Raw genomic sequence first — 19,392 nt, 5'->3', positions numbered from 1 at the left:
TTTTGTAAGATTGGATGGTTGCCTCAACTTTCAATTGGAATCAGAAGAGAATACATAAGCTATGGTTGGTTGTCGTTCATTACCCATAAGAGATGGTTATTTGTATTTGTTTTATAAAATGAGCACATCTCCCACTCATTGTTACAATGTTCAAACAATACACTTCGACTCTGACTACTCCATTCGTAAGAATTGAACATTCTAGTGTAGCCAATATTGAAACATTGGGGAAAAAACAACAAGTAAACATTTGACATAATATGCATTCGTTCAGACATAAGGATACTGACCTAGATAAATGGAAGTGTAATAAATACAAAATGCAGCCAAAGATACTGACCTATACATATCCTTAAAACTAAATAATTTCAGTATTCAAGTAGCTTTTTTCAAGAAATATTTGTAATATCAAGTGCTTTTTGTACTTTTGCCACAGCGGATTGCACCTGTGTTGTCCGTCTTCTTGTGCCCTGCAATTGGCTGGCCACCAATTGAGGGTGTCCTCCGCCTGTTTCCCAAAGTCATAGTGGAGCGAGTGGTTAGTGTGTTGGCCTCACAGCTCTGGGCTCCTGGGTTCGAGTCAAGGTCGGTCCACCTGTGTGCCGTTTGCATGTTCTCCCTGGACCTTCGTAGGTTCCCTCCGGGTACTCCGGTTTCCTCCCACATTCCAAAAACATGCATGGTAGGCTGATTGGACACTCTAAATTGCCCCTAGGTATGAGTGTGAGTGTGAAGGGTTGTCCGTCTCCTTATGCCCTGTGATTGGCTGACCACCGATTCAGGGTGTCCCCCGCCTCTGGCCCGGAGACTAGCTGTGGTTTCAATGAACCTCCAACTCTACAGCAATATGTTCAAGGAGACGATATAAGCTTATGTAGATTTTTTTTTAGACAGACTTACTGAAAAGCTCAGTCCAATCAGTTTGCGTTTGACAAAAATGTTTACAGCATATTTTTATCACTAAAGGCAAAAGACAAAAGTCTAATACTTATAGCATTCTGCTTAGTTTCCATGTGTTGTTCAATCTAAGGTGGGCAAAGTGGAGCTGAGGGATTGAAGGTAGCTTTTTCCCTGAGTGCTTGTTCCCGATGCCTAGAGCCCCACGACAATCCCCCATCCATTTCACTCACATGGAGAGGAAGATTTCTTTTGGATTTCAAGGGCTTTTCAAAGCTGCCATCACTTGCTTTAAATTTATAGTCTCTGGAGCTAAGTAGATCTTCAAAGGGAGCACCCTGAACCAGCTGGTATTGGCAGAATGAAGACACAGTATATAATCAAGGAAAATTGAGTTACGTAGGAAGGCCATAAGGTTGAGAGAGACACTAAAAAACAATTAAACGCGGATATGGATAACGTGATTTCTAGGTTTTGAGAGTATGCTAATCCACAAGCCTTAGGGTTACAACAAACAAGCATTAAAAGCAAACTGAAATAATTCAACATATACGGATAACCACAACCATAACTTTACAAACATATATGGAACAACTGTGAGTCCACATTTAAACAATGGCAACACTTATTTATATCTTCGAAATTATGTTTGGCTTAGCATTTTTCAAATATATTAAGTATTGCTGCAGCTTCTTATGTAATGTAGTCCTCCATCAAAAGGTTGGTCTTAAATTTTTCTTCTTTTTTATTCTAATTCTTTCAGTTCTAGTACATGCTACCAGTTATGCTAACTCTAACTCAATACTTGTTTGTGTAAACAGGTTTAACAAAGTTATTAATCAGTACTCTTTAAATATTTATGTTGTATAAACGTATGTTTTTTGGTCATGTATTGGCTCATGTATTAGGAAGAAAATAATCTAAATGAACTCACAGCATCTTTAGATATGAGGCTGACATCTTTTGAATAGAGATTGAATAAAATATGCATGATTACCCTGGACTTTAATAGCCTGCTATGGTACCACTCACTCAAATATATAGAAGCTTGTTCATAAAGTCTCGTACTGTTTGAGATGCAAGACTACATTCAAGTTGTCAAGGTAAGTGGATGGCAATGATGCCTGGTATACAATAAGTATAATTCATTTTCCATAAAAAAAGAAACTCATTGGACTCTGTAGACATCATATCGAACATTGTAATTTACCTAGCACGGTTTTTAAATCTTGTACCACCAAGCAGTAGAGTTTAGTTGCTATTGTCCTTATTTTTTAAATCACTGCAAATTTGATGGTTGGCATTGTTTGTTTAAAAAAGGATTATTTTTACCTCTCCAATTCACTTTTTTCAGTGGTATGTGTGCATGCAAAATATTTTATAGTAAATAAATTATATGAATATCAGAATATATTAATAATGTACCATTATACAAAAGGTCTCACAAGTTCCACAGGTATTTTGTCAGTTGTGTAGTTTGAAACAAATGCAAGTTAACTATCATTCAGAAAGTGCCAGACACGGCTGCTCAGTTTAAATGTGGCTGGCAGTTTGACAAAGAGTCAATCTTTTCCGCCTCATTACATTTTGTGCAGAGCCATACTGAAACAAAATGTCAAAATCCATTTGCCACTGTGGTTTGTTGACATGTACAGAAAAAATACTCTGCAAGACACATCTGCCTTATTGGAAGCGTTACATTTTTCTTATTTTGCGAGGCCTGACCTTCATCACGCTGGATATTTTATTGCACAACATTGGAGATTAAGTAACATATTTACACCCAGATAATATAAGTCAAATTAAATATGATTATAGTGAATATGTTACAGAAACTACATTGGGCTACAATGATTTGTAAATGTTTACTTTGCTAAATTAGTTTTAGTTTGGTAGGTTTTTGCGATAGCATTGTTGCCTTTTACTTTGTCATTGTAGAGCCTTTCGGTCATTGCAAAGACAAACTGGGAAAGTATAAATAGGGATTTTCAACTGGCCTAACCATCCACAAGGGAGGCTTCAATTATAAATTATACTTCAGTCGGAGCCTTCTTTGATGCCTTATTCTTTTTGGGATCTTCTTTGCCTAATCCTCTGCAGAATTCGGGGTGGTCTGTCTCTTTAGGGACATGCGTCACACACTCGCACTCATATGCATTGTAAAAGAGCCAAGGGATTTTTTCATTTCTTTATTTTTAAAGGAAAACTAAACATATATTATTCCTGGAATGGAAATGATTGTCAGTCACTTTTATGGATAGTTATCTGATGCCCAAGTGCTACAAATAGATTTTTTTTGCCGTCTCAAGATGCCATTGGTGTTCCTTTGCTCATGTTCGTCTGTGCTCCTTTTCGACTTGATCTCTCTCCCTTGCCTTTATCCGTTATCGCTCACCCAAAATTCTATCACTGCAACATTAAAGGCAGCAGATAGGTTTTCTTTGTATCCTAGAATGCTGCATGGATTGCTTCTGCACTGTCTATGAAATCCTCTTTACCATTCCTCCTTCTCTAAGATCCCCTGCAACTGCCACTTCATCAAACTGTGAAAGCTGTGCAAAACCATGATAACGCAATCAGAGGGAGTCCTTAGTCTATTGCAATGACGACATTAGTTGTCTGTACAGTAGTAATCCCTCGAATATCGCGGTTAATGTAGACCAGACATTCGAAAAATCGCTAAGTAGGGTCACCCCTATTAAAAAAAAATTTAAAAAAATATTTCTTTAGTGCTGAATCCTTGTAGCAAGAGTGGCTTCCCCTTGAGTTTCAGCATGGATTTTCACATTTTTATGAATTTAATAAAATAATAGTAGGAAGTTTAAAAAAATCATTAATAGCAGAAAAAATCACAAAGTAGTGAATTTGCGATAAGTGAAGTCATGATAATCGAGGGATTACTGTGTTTTCCTCAAATCTCTTAATTTTTAATATAGTATACTTTACATTCCACTTTGTCGGAACAGTTTGTTAAAGGCATTTTCTTCAGTTTTTATTTTTGTTTTTTTAATACTCCTAATCTGTTTCTTCACACACATCAGATGTGTTTAGTCAGTTGTTCCTAATGCATTACTTCTCAAAGAGTAGGGCAGACCCCCTTAGGGGGGCACAGACCAATGCCCGGGTGAAGCGATATCTAGGAGCTTGTGACTTATGAACCATATTTATTCCTGGACTAAAATCAAGTGTTGTTGCACATTCACTCGTTGGATAGCAGTGGCAGACTCACTGCCAGGGTTATGCACAGGTGTACTTAGAATTTTTTGGTTGGGGGGGGTCACGCAGCAATTAATTGTTCCTGGTGGGGGCACAACAGAAAATAATTGAGAAGCACTGTCCACATGTAATGCAGAATATGCTACAAGACCCTTGAATTGCTTGCTGTTCTGGTTTTCTCAATATATGTGCAAAATTGAAGTTTCTCTGTACTTACTGTGGCACAAAAAACCCTATCAACAGATTTGATTTTGATTGGTGAATGGGGCTTCTGCCCAGCAGCCAACACTATTACTTCGGCTAATGGTGCTGCTTGGAAATCCAAGAAAGAAGCTGCCTGAGCTGTGCAGTCTATTGCATTTGCTATGAGGAAAATTATCCTTGCAATCCACAGTCAGCATGTTCAGCTTTAGGTTTATCAGAGGCAGGTGGATTTATTTCATGCCAATATATAGTCATATTTAAAAGATCCTCTTAGTTAATAACATCGGAAGACTTGAAAAATATGATTTTTTTTCGAGGAATTATTTGAAGTGTACATTTATGACCAAAAAAGTGACTTGTCACTTCTGTCTCTTGGGTCAATTTTTTCACAAATCTTGTGTTTTCCCTCTCTATCAATCAATCCAACTTGACTGCACTGAAACATACTAAAAATGATGTAAGTCATTCAAGGCTTTCCGGATTGTTCGATAGACACTCATCATAACACAGTGCGCTTCATCCATCATCTTCCCTATTTTTGTAACTCATGTCAGTAATGAGTGATGGGGCATTTGCCATCCACAAGTAGTCAAAACAGAAAGATTCATATACAACTCTATAGCACATGGGATTTGTGAGGGTGTTTGATTTTGAAATTCTATTAAAATGCACAGACATCAACACACACTCGCCCATCAGCGCCATCCCCCTCAATACTACTCCTTAGGGAAAAAGCAACAGTTGGAATATGAATTACAAAATCAGAAGATATAAAATGAAGATGATTCCTGGTTATGACACCTCTCACTGTATTGCATTCTGATTCTTCTGACAACCGTTATTTATTATTTCATTGAGGACAACAAACTTGATAATTTTCTATTACAATACATGATTGGATAATTAAACTCTTAATAGATGTTTTTTTATCCTGTAAAAATGACCATATCAGATCCTATTTCCATTCTTTCTTTATTCCTAGGGGTATACTAAAAGCCAAAAGAATATAAAAAGGAAGACAGAAAAGCTAATAAACATGTATATGCAAAAACTAATATAAATTGACACATTAAGAACTTCACAAATATGTACATCTTAAAGCTTTCTGGATACAGACTTTGTAGATGTATATCAAGGCTCCCAAGTGCTTCTAAACAGACAACTTTATTACAATTTGATTTGGAGTAATTACCCAGTTTTAACAAATCATCCAATGCATTTGGTAGTAGGGACAATAGGCTCACATATCTCGCTAATAATCTTAATTGCGCCTGACAGATGCACTTAAAGTATTTATATATGGTGTGTTTTTATTTAGTTGCACTCCATCATAGCGAGTATTTCACAGTAATGCTTTATACCAAATAAATAAATAGACAGAATTCCCCATGGCATAAATTATAATCCTTTTATCCTATTTTACATTATTTCTGATGTCCAGGACCAAAATGAGTTTTTATTGACATCCTCCAGGTATTATCTGTGTGTGTGTGCTACTTTTTTCTTCCATGACATTCTTTGCTAGTTGAGTTGTGTCACATCAGGTCTTGAAGGGAAGGACATGGCTCTCTTACACAGAGAGGTGTCCTGACCTTAAATCTGGTTTTCCGTGCCTTGCGGGTCTACTTGTAAAATAGAGGCCATGACTTTGACTGAAGCTTTCCTCCTACAGTGAGACTCTAAATGGAGGCCAAGTGAAGATGCAATGAATCACCGCCACACACAGGCCAATACCAATTATTTTGGCTGATGGTGGAAAAAATGTCTTATCCCTTAAGTTAGTTGTAAAATGTAGCAGAATCTGATCTATGTCTCCTTTTAATTTGTTTACTCCAAATGAATTGAGCAGCTATATTTCAAATAAGCTCTCTTAATTGGTCAAAATGATGGCGATGAAAGTCCACTCTGATGCGCCCACATATCCTTCAACTTGTTTTCACATCTGATTTGAAAATATCAAATTGCTGGCTAATTGCCCCTAGGTATGAGTGTGAGCGTGAATGGTTGTTTGTCTCCTTGTGCCTTGCGATTGGCTGGCCACCAATTCAGGGTGTCCCCTACCTATGGCCCGAAGTCATCTGGGATAGGTTCCAGCACCCCCCGTGGCCTTAATGAGGATAAAACGGTTCAGAAAATGAATGATTGGATTGGATAACTTTATTCATCCCGTATTCGGGAAATTTTGTTGTCACAGTAGCAAGAGGGTGAGAATGCAGATATAGGAAAGGCATTTTAGACATAAATAGATAGGTGATAAGGGTACTCGGACGTTTGGTTGCCTGGACGCTTGGTCGCTGGACGTTTGGTCGCCGGACATTTGGTCTCCAGACGTTTGGTCGCCCAGACGTTTGCTTGCCAGACGTTTGACAACATGACAGAGAGTTTACTGTTGAAACCAGCTCTCAAAATTATATTCATGAGAGATTTTAATATCTAAATATCTACTGTTGAAACCAGCTCTCAAAATTATATTCACCCGGGCGACCAAACGTCCGGCGACCAAACGTCCGGTCACGGGTGATAAGTAAGTTAATATATAAATACATAAATATATAAATAAATAAATAAGCGTGTTGCTGAAAAATATATATATAGATATACACATACATACATATATATAAATATATACATACATACATACACATAGACGTACATGTATACATACGGTAGGTCTTAACACTCAGCCGTTTGTTTTGTTAAAGAGCCTGACAGCTGATGGGAGGAAGGAATGAATAGGTTTAGCACTTACTATTTAGAAATAAATACTGAAGTTGTTAAATATTGTTAAAAAATGTGCCCCAAAAAATGTCACACTATATTTGAAACACTGTGTGGTGATATGAGAAAATGTCGTTGTCTTTTTAACCGAGCGCAGCTGTATGAACGGCGCCCAATCCTGAAGAAGGCAGTTACCACATTTTTTAGATTGCGGGTTCACGGTTTTCATATTTGACGACTTTCAGCCATTGTGATATGCGTGGGTGTCAAGTCCTCCCTGGACGTGCGTGTCCACATGTTTGCACACTTTTCATGCATCAGCACCATGATGTGCATTTGTGCTGTCATCCGGCTGCCTCCTTCGCCTTTGTGCGTCACTTTGTTAGCGAAGAGCTTCTCGTGCGTGTTTCAGGCTTCGTACATTGTCCTCCAGAAACACTAAGTAAATCTCCTCAATGTGATAATTGGCTCCCTGGGGTGCTTATATCTCTCCAGCTCATCATCGTCTTCCCCTCCAGAAAAAAAATAGGATGTGCGAGATGCGATTGGGAAGAGTGCTGGGGAGGCTCTTTTCAAATCCGCGTATAAACTCTTTTGGCAAGAAGAAATGTGCGACCAAGAGGCATTGGAGGACCAGATTTGGTGCAATGTGGCTGCAGGCTGCTGTCCTTCTGGCAACATTTTATTTTATTTTTCTTTCTGGCAAAATGCTGGGCCATTCAGGAAATCTGGAATTTCAAGCAGGTGATACCCAAAATCAACATTTGCTTAAATTAGGAAAAAAATGCCAATGAATACAGACGCTCCCCTACTTACGAACGAGTTAGGTTCCGAGCGATTGTTCATAAGTTAAAGTTGATTCAGTGCTATGTTTTGTATTATAATTTATGTTTGAGGCCTATATAAGTATATTGAAGGTTTATATAAGTGCATTTGTATGTTTAAGGCTTGTATAAGTAACCTGCATTGGTTTGTACTGAAAAAAAACATTTAACGAACGATTGTCGAACGATTCAAGTTGCATGCCCGTGCAACACTCACCATTTTCTCAGCCGCATCAAGCTTCTTTATTATTGCCACTTTCGTTTCAAATGAAATGGCTTGCCTCTTCCTTGCACTACCACCCTCACTAGAAGCCTTTCGATTTTCACCAACCATATTGAATAATGGATGCACGAGATAATTAATGATATCAATGTTCTTGCCGCACTGGAGATACGTTCACGCACTTACGCACTGCAACGAACTGGGCAGAGGAAGGTGGATGCTGGGTGAGCTCTCACAGCGCCAGGTGTCGGTATTAGCGGCGGAAAGAAGCACTACAAGAAGTAGCCGAAAGAGGCCAGGCTGACAGAACAAAGAAAGTTCTAAAAACATTAAAGTAAAAAGTACAAAGTAAAGTAAAGAGGAATGTATTAAGAAATATTAAAATGGAATTTAAAAAAAGATAAAAGGGCTGTAAAACACGAAAAACAGAAGAATATACAGAGCTACTGTCACTGGCTTCCGCGTGACGGCACCATCTTGGGGAAAAAAAAAACCTATGCGCAGACATGTTCGTATGTACCGTTGTTCATAACTCGAATGTTCGTAAGTAGGGGAGCGTCTGTACTAGACATATTTTTCCTAACTGGATGTCTGCCAGCCAAAGCAGCCAGAAAAGAAGTCATTTGAAGCCCACAGAGGACGTTTTTGTTTTATCAAAGATGGCATTGGCTTAGAATTTGCATTTCAAACTCCTGAGGTTGGCAAAATACTGACCTGTTTGCTTGACTCTGGGCAAATAGACACTCATCTGGTGGGTAGAGACTCAAACACTCTCCTACTTGCCCTCCTCCATATGTTATCGTAGTCTCCAGGGTGTTACGGACTGCGGAACAGAGTGCTGGCTGCTCCATGGGAGGAAAAGGGAGACAGCTGGGCAGCTATCACAAGGCCAACGCAGATGTTTAGGTGATTTGGGAAGTAGTAACACTGTGAGGGTTACGCTGAGAATTAGGAGGAATTGGTTTGCGCAACAGGTTTTAATGTTATTTGTTTGCCCATGTGTTTTGTGTGTGTTTTTTAACCCAAGTTGACCACAACTTTTGTATAATTCTTTCAACTTCAGTTACCAATCATTAGTTTTGATGCAGATTTGAACAGAACTAGCTGTAACAATTTTATTGGATTGAACTGGGTATTTGTATATTTCCGTGCCAGTTTCTTTTTTTTATGCTGATCTCAAATGAGATACAGAAGATTTTAATAATTTATCAGGTTTTGACAGAAATGCCTGCATCTTTTGACTGGCATCACCAAGCGAAGGTGATTGACTGATTGGAAGGAATTCAACCAGATTTTTACGAGAAAAGTACTTAGTTTGTCATTTATCCCACTTGTTTTTTTGTGCGTATCTGTATTAATGATTCACGAAATGTCTCTTCCTGTTGCTTGTGTTTTTACAGCGGGCACCACCTACATCTTTGGAAAAGGAGGGGGTCTGATTACATACACGTGGCCTAATAACGAAAGGCCCAGCACGCGGACAGACCGTCTGGCTGTAGGTTTTAGCACGACCATCAAAGACGGCATCCTCGTTCGCATCGACAGTGCTCCGCGCCTGGGTGACTACATCATGCTTCACATTGTGAGTACCACTGCTGATTATTTCTGATTTATAAAACCTCCCATACATTCTTATCAAATTCAATTGACATACACTGTACATTACCCTTCCTACTTTCTGAGGCCTACCGGTACTAGATTAGATTAGATAACTTTATTTGTCCCGTATTCGGGAAATTTCATTGTTACAGTAGCAAGAGGGTGAGAATACAGACACAGGAAAATACATTTTAGACATAAATAAATAGGTAATAAATAAATAAATGTATAAATAAATATATACATAAATATATAAATAAATATATAAATTATATATATATATAAATAAATAAATAAATAAGCATGTTGCTGAAATATATATATATACATATACATACATACACATAGATGTACATGTATACATATGGTTGGTCTTAACATTCAACCATTTCTTTTGTTAAAGAGCCTGACAGCTGTACATTTTTGTCTGTGTGTTGTGTAGGCTAGTATTTACATGTTTTATCAAATGATTTTGACATACTGTACACTGTACATTACACTTCCTAACATATCCTAGTGGTATTGTCTGAGGCATACATGTACATTTTTTGGGGCCCTACCGGTAAACGTTTTGAACTTATTACTGTAATTACTTATTAATATTGAAAATCTACGATTCACCGAGGACGCGAAACTCGAACCGCGAAATGGCGAGAAAACACTGAATGTCCTATCCAACTGCCAAAATATACCAAAAAATTGTCAGGTCAACATCAGTGAACGTTTTTCTCATAGAAAATCATTACAGTTACACTCATTCATTCATTTTCCGGACCGCTTATCCTCACAAGGTTCGCGGCCAGTCCTGGAGCTTATCCCAACTAACTATGAGCACCAGGTGGGGGACACCCTGAATTGGTGGCCAGCCAATCGAAGGGCACAAGATAAAAGAAAATGCTCGAACTAGAAATAAAGCACTCTTGTTTGAAGGAGGCTTTTTTTTAACTACTAGCAAGATTTGAAAGTAATCTCACTTTTCTGCTCAACCATTAATCACGGCTTTACTTTGCAATCATGGCTTATTCGCAACGGAGTGTTATTTTAACTCAAAATGTCATCTTTACGTTTTGTTTTTCGCTACAAAAACAATATAACTTTGCGAAAAGCGTTGATGAACTCAACTTATCGGACATAAATCTTGCTAATTATGGAATGGTTGTGAATTATCTCAGCTGTCTGCAGTCATCTTTGAAAGGCATCTTTTCTGTTGATCCATCTTTTGTCTTGGGATCTGGCCAGTTCCTTCGTTTTGGCTTTTGTTCCTATCAGAAGGTGGGTACGCTGCATTAGATGAAGGGCAGCCTGCCTTATTCCCAAGTAAAGAATTCTCTAGCTAATCAAAATGATGCGATGAAAGCCTGGATTACCTTTTCAAATCCTGATCTCTCATGAGACTTCACTTCAGTCAATGTCTAAAATAGCAATTCTAAAGTCTCTCTCTCTCTCTCATCTCATTTTCTGAATCGCTTTATCCTTACTATGGTCACGGGGGGTGCGGGAGCCTGTCCCAGCTGATGGGGGACACCCTGAATTGGTGGAGACAAACAGCCATTCACGCTCACACTCATACCTATGGGAAATTTAGAGTGTCCAATCAGCCTACCACGCATATCTTTGGAATGTGGGAGGAAACGGGGCACCTGGAGAAAACCCACACAGGCCCGGGAGAACATGCAAATTCCACACAGGTGGACCGACCTGGATTTGAACCCAGGTCTCCCACTGTGAGGCCAATGCGCTAACCAGTCAGTCTCTCTCGCTCTCTCTCTCTCATAACGTAAATCACGTGTGTCAAAGTGGCGGCCCGGGGGCCAAATCTGGCACGCCGCAGCATTTTGTGTGGCCCGGGAAAGTAAATCATGAGTGCCGACTTTCTGTTTTAGGATCAAATTAAAATGAAGAGTATAGATGTATATTAAATTTCCTGATTTTCCCCCTTTTAAATCAATAATTGTAATTTTTTAATCCATTTTTTTCTGTGTTTTTAGTTCAAAAATCATTTTGTAAAATCTAAGAATTTATATATAAAAAAAGCTACAATAAACATTGTTTTCGATCTATAAAAAACTGAATATTCAGGGCTTTTAATCCAGTTCTTTTAATTCATTTATAAAAAAAAATCTAAATATGTCTAAAATGGTCCGGCCCACATGAAATCGAGTTGACGTTAACGCGGCCCGCGAACCAACCCGAGTCTGACACCTGACGTAAATGAAGCATGAGCACACATATGTGTTTTTTTCCTTGTTTAACAGCAATCAGATAACCTATTACTTAACTTCTGTCTGTTTGAAACAATAATCAAAACATCACTCAACATTTTTATAAATGTTATTCTTGGATAGCTGTATAAGAATATGGAACATATGTGAGCAGATTGTCAACCCTTCTGTTGGGTTGTAATATAGTATCCCGCTTAAATGTTCATATGTCATATATAGTGAGGAAATGTTGACTCATTGCCACCAATGAATAGAATTGTAAGGCTGATCTATAAAAAGACCACTAACATAATCAACCCCCTTTTATGAAGCACTTATCCCTCCGGTATCCCATACCCTAATTTCTCTACCACACACAGTCTGACTTCTACTATGAATAATGAATGTGACTCTCCAAAGAAATCAGAATGAAAAAAACGAGAAAAGGAAAAGTGGGGTTATGAGCTAGTCTTTTCTCGCCAGTTAATTGTAATGCCATGCAACGTTTAAACTATATTCTCTTGTGGCCTTGTGTTTAGTTTTCATTTCGGTTCCGCATACATACACAATGAATAACAGAAGAGCTGAGAATACTGTAAATGTAGTCAATCTAATTTGATTGTCAGGGAGCAAAAAGAGACTTGAATTGATGCCAGGGTAAAAATTGTTAGGAGGAGCACCATTTTCTACACCATAGTATACTTCTCCAAGTGGGATATTTCATCATTTGGTGTACGGTAGTAAAACTTGCAGTTTTGTGCAGGCAATAAATGAATTTTCCCTTTAAAAAAAATAAAAATTAAGTAGCAATTGGACATATTTAACTTTTTTTTGGTAATACTACAGAGAATGTTTGTGAATGCATTTTAGTCATTTAACAACTTCATATATGTATTTGTGGCCGAGAAAATACTGTTTGAACCAGATTAATAAATTGTGACAATATGAAAGTAGTTAAATATTTAAAGGAAGAGAAAGTAAAGATGGCGATAATGTTTAACCGGGTTGAAATTTTCCTCTTTTACATTCAATAAACACCTGTCTTGCTCAATGTTTAAATTTTCTAAAACATACTAAACCAAGACGTCTCTGATTATATAGCACACGTGTCAAAGTGACGGCCCGGGGGCCAAATCTGGCCCGCCGCATCATTTTGTGTGGCCCGGGAAAGTAAATCATGAGTGCCAACTTTCTGTTTTAGGATCAAATTAAAATGAAGAGTATGGATGTATATTAAATTTCCTAATTTTCCCCTTTTAAATCAATAATTGTAATTTTTTAATCCATTTTTTCTGTGTTTTTAGTTCAAAAATCATTTTGTAAAATCTAAAAATATATTTAAAAAAAGCTCAAATAAATATTGTTCTATATCTATAAAAAACTGAATATTCAGGGCTTTTAATCCAGTACTTTTATCCCATTTATAAAAAAAATATCTAAATATTTTATCTAAAATGGTCCCTTGATATAGCATGAAAATCAACTCATTTCTTTACCTTTGTCGTGAATATCCACCTGGAGAATTTTTAACAAGTATCAGTATTAAATTCTATAGCAAAATATAATACTTATACCTAATATACAGACTTCCGTATCTCTTCTTTAGACCTCTACTGTCATGCATCACATATCCCTGAGTACAGTATTTCTAGTACTGCAAGTCAAGCACACTATCATTTTCTTCCACACCATACTTTTTCCTGAATCAGGATAATTGGACCGACAAGAACATTATTTTCCAGTTTGTAGCTATACCAATAATATACCTTTTACTTGTTTTATGTGCACCAAAAGCTGACATTAGCAAGACTTCAGGAAAATGTGATTCCCTGATGGCATCTATGTTGTCTTATAATGACATTGAAGGGAAAGGTTAGAGACGTGTCCTTCTTAATAGAGGTCCAAATAAAGGTCTCATCAGGCCTGGAGCCTTTTAGCTTTGTCTTTCCAATTATCGGGTTATTAACAAATAATCTGACTCCTTAAGAATGTCGTCGTATTATCATATAGTTGTAATTTATGAAGAAAAAAATCCCTTATTTGCCTAATGTAGAGGAGTAAAAATCTAGAAACACTCATTTTTATTTCAAATAATTAAAAATAATCAAATAATTGAATTAAGTGGAAAGTTAATTTGTGAAAAAAACTAGAAACACCAGCACAGCTATTTAGAGATAATTTTCTGGGTAATTTACAGAAGTTCCTGCAACATCTCTATCACTGCTGGGAAATGCTCACCCCATTTTTAAAACACAGTCTGACAATTTATAGTATTGTCTTAAATCAAACCTGTATTGATTCTAGAAAAAGTAAGAACATATTTTACTTCATACTTGTAGCTAGTTGGAGGGCTTTATTTTTTTCATTTACTGGCATTATCAGATCATTGTTTAGAAGGCTGTAGTATGATTGAAAGTGCTAAACTTCACAAACTTTACTGCACACCTAAATAATGACACAATGTTGCGATGCTGTCATATAAATGCATACCATGAGTGTAGCTAAAAAAAAAGTATTGTGCAGTAATAAAGCTTTCAATGGCAGCAAAAAATTAAGTAATTGCTATACTTAATAATAAAAATCTAAAGCACAGGTGTCAAAGTGGTGGCCCAGGGGGCCAAATCTGGCCCGTCGCATCATTTTGTGCGGCCCGGGAAAGTAAATCATGAGTGCCGACTTTCTGTTTTAGGATCAAATTAAAATGAAGAGTATAGATGTATATTAAATTTCCTGATTTTTCCCCCTTTTAAATCAATAATTGTAATTTTTTAATCATTTTTTCTCTTTTTAGTTCAAAAATCATTTTGTAAAATCTAAAAATACATAAAAAAGCTAAAATAAACATTGTTTTAGATCTATAAAAACTGAATATTCAGGGCTTTTAATCCAGTTCTTTTAATTCATTTATTTAAAAAAATCTAAGTATTATATCTAAAATGGTCCACATGAAACCAAGTTGACGTTAATGAGGCCCACGAACCAACCCGAGTCTGACACCCTTGATCTAAAGTATATTATGACACGTAAATTGATCATAATTTTGTAATAAACACTAAACTTCACTTTCTTATTTTGCAGTCTTGTTAAAAAAAGGAGTCTTTGATTTCTCAACAGCAAGTGTCTCTGTAAGGTTCAGTCTTTTCTAACGTGATACGCAACAGAAGCAAAGAAGTCTCATCTTTTCCAAATCCCAGCATTTCTAACATAGTTCAAATGACAGCAGCATAGTATCTCCTTATTGATTTATTCCACCATACCCGGCTGCCATCACTCCGTTTCTTTTCCTCAATTTACAAGATTCTCATCTGATCAAACTCTGACACTTACACGGGATGTTTGGGAAGCTTCAGTTTAGAATCGATAGGTTCATCTTTTTCCCCCTTACGAGAAAAAGCCATAGCTGGCATTATGTTTCCGCAATGTGACTTGGTGAATATTTTTCACTGTAGACCAGGGGTGTTGGTTCGCGGGCCGCGTTAACGTCAACTCGATTTCATGTGGGCCGGACCATTTTGGATGTAATATTTAGATTTTTTTTCATAAATGCATTAAAAGAACTGGATTAAAAGCCCTGAATATTCAGTTTTTTATAGATCTAAAACAATGTTTATTTTAGCTTTTTTTTAAATATATTTTTAGATTTTACAAAATTATTTTTGAACTAAAAACACAGAAAAAAATGATTAAAAAATTACAATTATTTATTTAAAAGGGAGAAAATCAGGAAATTTAATATACATCTATACTCTTCATTTTAATTTGATCCTAAAACAGAAAGTCGGCATTCATGATTTACTTTCCCGGGCTGCACAAAATGATGCGGCGGGCCAGATTTGGCCCCCGGGCCGCCACTTTGACACGTGCTGTAGACTGAATGAATTCTCAGAATATCTCTTGTTTAGAAAAAAGAGGAAGAAGGACTTTTTGTGACATGAATTGCAGTGAATCACTATAGACAGGAACAATCTGAAAGTGAAAAATTCTCTGTTCTGGTCTAATGCGCTCTTTCCTGAGATAACAAAACGTTTATTTCAAGTTTGCGGAACGTTGATAGCTAGGTATCTCTATCAATAAACTTAAATGTCCTCTTCAACCAAGATGTTATCATATACAGAATTTGCAACAAGTGGAAATGGATGGTAAATACTCTGAACAGCTGATAGATGAGACATGTATTAGCTTATGCAGAACATTCATACTTCATTTACTTCACATTTCCTGGCTGTGTCCACTTGTTTCCGTTGCCTCAGCAGATCTTTGTCATCTTTTTTTTCTCCCTTTTTTTCCGTACTACAGCTTGTTAGGAAACCTAGGAAAGATCTTTTTAATATTCCGGCTTCTTATCTAACCTTTATTTTTCCCAATCTTGCACACTTGATTTCCTTTTTTAAGAGATTGAGCCAATGGGTACATAGTCATCACTGATTTCATATAAAAAGAAAATGAAGTTGTCAAACATTATTTTAAGGCAGCCTGACAGTGGTTAGAGCGTCAGCCTCAACTTTACCGGTATAGCTACAATTTCCGGAGAAAAGGGAGCCTAAGCACTAAATACTGTGTTAGACACTAGATATTGTGTCATATTAATAGTATACAGTGGTACCTCGAGATACGAGCTTAATGCGTTCCAGGACTGAGCTCGTATGTCGATTTTCTCGTAACTCAAACGAACGTTTCCCATAGAAATGAACTAAAGACAAATTAATTTGATCCTAACCCTAACCCTCTGAAAAAACACCAAAAACACTATATTGGATTGGAAAAACATGTTTATTTGTTCTAATTCACCATCTATTAACAAAGCAACAAATAACTAGTGGTTTAATACTACAAAAATGTGCTTAATATTATTAAAATTAGACGGATTTTGCGGAGGGGAGTGAGAGGGACAGAGGGGGAGGGACTTTTTGCACGGCAACGCGCTCGTAACATAACATAAACAAATTGAAATGAACTTGGATTACGATGCAGATACACTCTATAAATTTAATCTAACCTTACACTAAACTTAATTCTAATTTTGTTTTACATTTTTATACCTTTCTTCTCCCGGGTTGGCTCTATTTGCTCCGCCTCCACCCTGACTTTCAGATGCAACCTATCGAGGGTTGTTTGCTTTTCTATTCCCTTCAAAATATTCCGAAAATGATGCACACAAATGTCCTCACAATTGGATCACGCACAACCACTTGCCAGAAGTAGTATATACGCCATTCGCACTGACTAACGGGGAAAAAAATGCAACGCTCCGCCCAGTGCTCGTAGAGAGACATTACACGAGGGAGTTGCGACCAGAAAGACAGTGCCGATGATGTTCTTATGAGCAGCCTCTCGCGTCCGCTGTCTGCTCGTATATCAAAATTTGTCTCGTATCTAATGATAAATATTTGCTAAAAAATTTACTCGTATCTCAAATTGCTCGTATGTCGAGGTACCACTGTATAATGGGTGATTTTTTTCCCCCAAACGCTTTTTATCAACTATTTACCATGACCATCTGTAGTCACATCAATGCCTCTTTTCCCTGACAAACAGGCTTTTTTTTCTTTCATAGCTCAATTTTACACATTGTATCATACTTTTTGAAGCTCCTCCAGACAGACTTTGAAAATTGAGCATCTGTGTTTAAAGACCGTTGAAAAAACATATGCCGTGTGCCTCAAAGTGTAGTTAGTATTCAACAAAAATAGATACATTTTCAGTTCTGCAGTTAGAGTGATCGAATCGGAGCCTGTTTGAAAATCGCTTTTTACTAGTGTAATTTTCTCACCCTATTTATTCAATTGGTGTGCAATCCCAAGGAAAAATAGTGGAATATCGCTAAGAATGTTGCCTACACACATTAATAATTACATACCATCTATGCATGGCACTTTTACATTGACTTGAATAAAAATGTGCTCCAACACGCTTAAATGACGACATAAAAAACATTTTTTGCAACTTGTATTCACTCAGCCAGCTTATGCACACGTACAATAGCACAGGCACTTTTTATTTCTCCCTGTTGGCCTAATACAATCCCACTTGTGTTGGCTTCCAAAGCCCCTGACAAATTCTCACGTCACAGTACACTGACGCTGACACTCTCAACATGATCCCAAGGCTGTTCTAAGATACCAGTCTTGCCAATCAATGTCAAATAAAAACACTGTGGGGTGGAATCATCGATGTAGTAGATGTACAAACTGAAATTTGCAATGCATAGCTGAAAAACTCTTTCATTACAAGAACAACAAGTAATAGCTACTCAAATCGGACATATTTTATTCTTGAAATACACGTTAATTGGCTTTTGTTCTTAGTCATTGCATCTCTGGTGTATATTTCATTGATTGAAATGACTAAAATTCAAGATGGGGGTCTCAGCTGTCACGCTTTTGTGGCATGTTTGGAGGATTTTTTTGGCAACTGGAGCCAAAATATGTGAAATCTGATACGTGTGGTGTCAAGATACAAAAGGTAGTTTGTTTTGTTTTGTCAGACAGCGATGACAATTCATTTGCTGATAACGTAAACTTCAGATGGGTATGGATGAGTGTGCATAGTGGAGAAGCATCGAATACATATGTTGTTTATATACATATATTAAAAAAAGGCCCAGGACCAATGTTCCCTCTAATTTTTTTGTTTGTCTGGGCAGAAAGACAACCTCCCTGAGTACACTGAGTACAGATGTGAGCAACATAATCATTGCTCGCTATGGGCACACACCAGTATCACACCTGCCATAAGCAGGTGCATGTCTACTACACATAAATGATTTAGTAATAATAAAATGTAATGATTAATATCTATGAATGGGCAGCCTGGCGGATGAGTGGTTCGCGTGTCGGCCTCACAGCTAAAAAAAAATAAAAAAATAAAACATTGGGATTTTATTTTGTGCGCTCCATATGATTTGCTGTGCGCAGAGAAGACGAGAGTAGTGTGCAATTGCGCACGCGCGCAGCTTAGAGGGAATATTGCCCAGGACGGATGTAAAAAAAAACCTGTTTATACTGCATTAAAATATTCAATACGTGTCATCGAGGGTCAACAGAAATTGGAATTGACCTTATATTAGTGCTGTATTGGTGATCTCAGAAGTGATTTAAATATTATTGTGAATCCCACTAGAGTTCAAGGTAATGATTGGTCGCTACGAAAAGGGAGGAACATCTTAGAGGTCAAGTGGGTTTCATAATAAGTATGTAAAAAGAAAGCTGATGTTAGGAAGTATTTTGAGTCATTCAACCCATTGAATTTTTCATCTCAAGGCATCACTCTATTTATTTTACTATAGCTACATGGTTAAAAGTGAAACATCACCTAAGAGATGGACTTGAAAATGCAAGGAATAAAGAGGAGAAGAAAGAAGTTTGGGAATACAACTCAAGTATTTAAGGATTCAAAGCGAGATCAGACACAAACGTGCTTCAGCAGGGAGCAAACGCCGTCAGTGAATTTCAAATGACAGGTTGCCTTTCTGTCAGTCTCTAACCTCGACATCACCCGCTTTCTCCTTCTA

At 37.2% G+C, this 19,392-nt stretch overlaps 1 protein-coding gene across 11 annotated transcripts in view; it reads left to right on the top strand.

The window, feature by feature from the left end:
- Positions 1 to 19,392, top strand: part of nrxn3b (neurexin 3b) — a 238,891-nt gene that overhangs the window by 156,567 nt on the left and 62,932 nt on the right. For all 11 annotated transcript variants that reach the window (XR_013296789.1, XM_077586991.1, XM_077586987.1 and 8 more), the window contains one exon: positions 9,483 to 9,664. Coding sequence is in view for 10 of the 11 variants with exons in the window: in XM_077586991.1 (XP_077443117.1) it covers positions 9,483 to 9,664 (182 nt within the window). In the remaining variant the exon portion in view is untranslated. The remainder of the gene's footprint in view (positions 1 to 9,482; positions 9,665 to 19,392) is intronic.

Source organism: Stigmatopora argus, chromosome 19 (assembly GCF_051989625.1).
Source record: "Stigmatopora argus isolate UIUO_Sarg chromosome 19, RoL_Sarg_1.0, whole genome shotgun sequence".
NCBI classification, from domain to species: Eukaryota; Metazoa; Chordata; class Actinopteri; order Syngnathiformes; family Syngnathidae; genus Stigmatopora; species Stigmatopora argus.
Note: the sequence above shows the minus strand (reverse complement) of the source record. Positions and strands in the feature narration are given on the sequence as shown.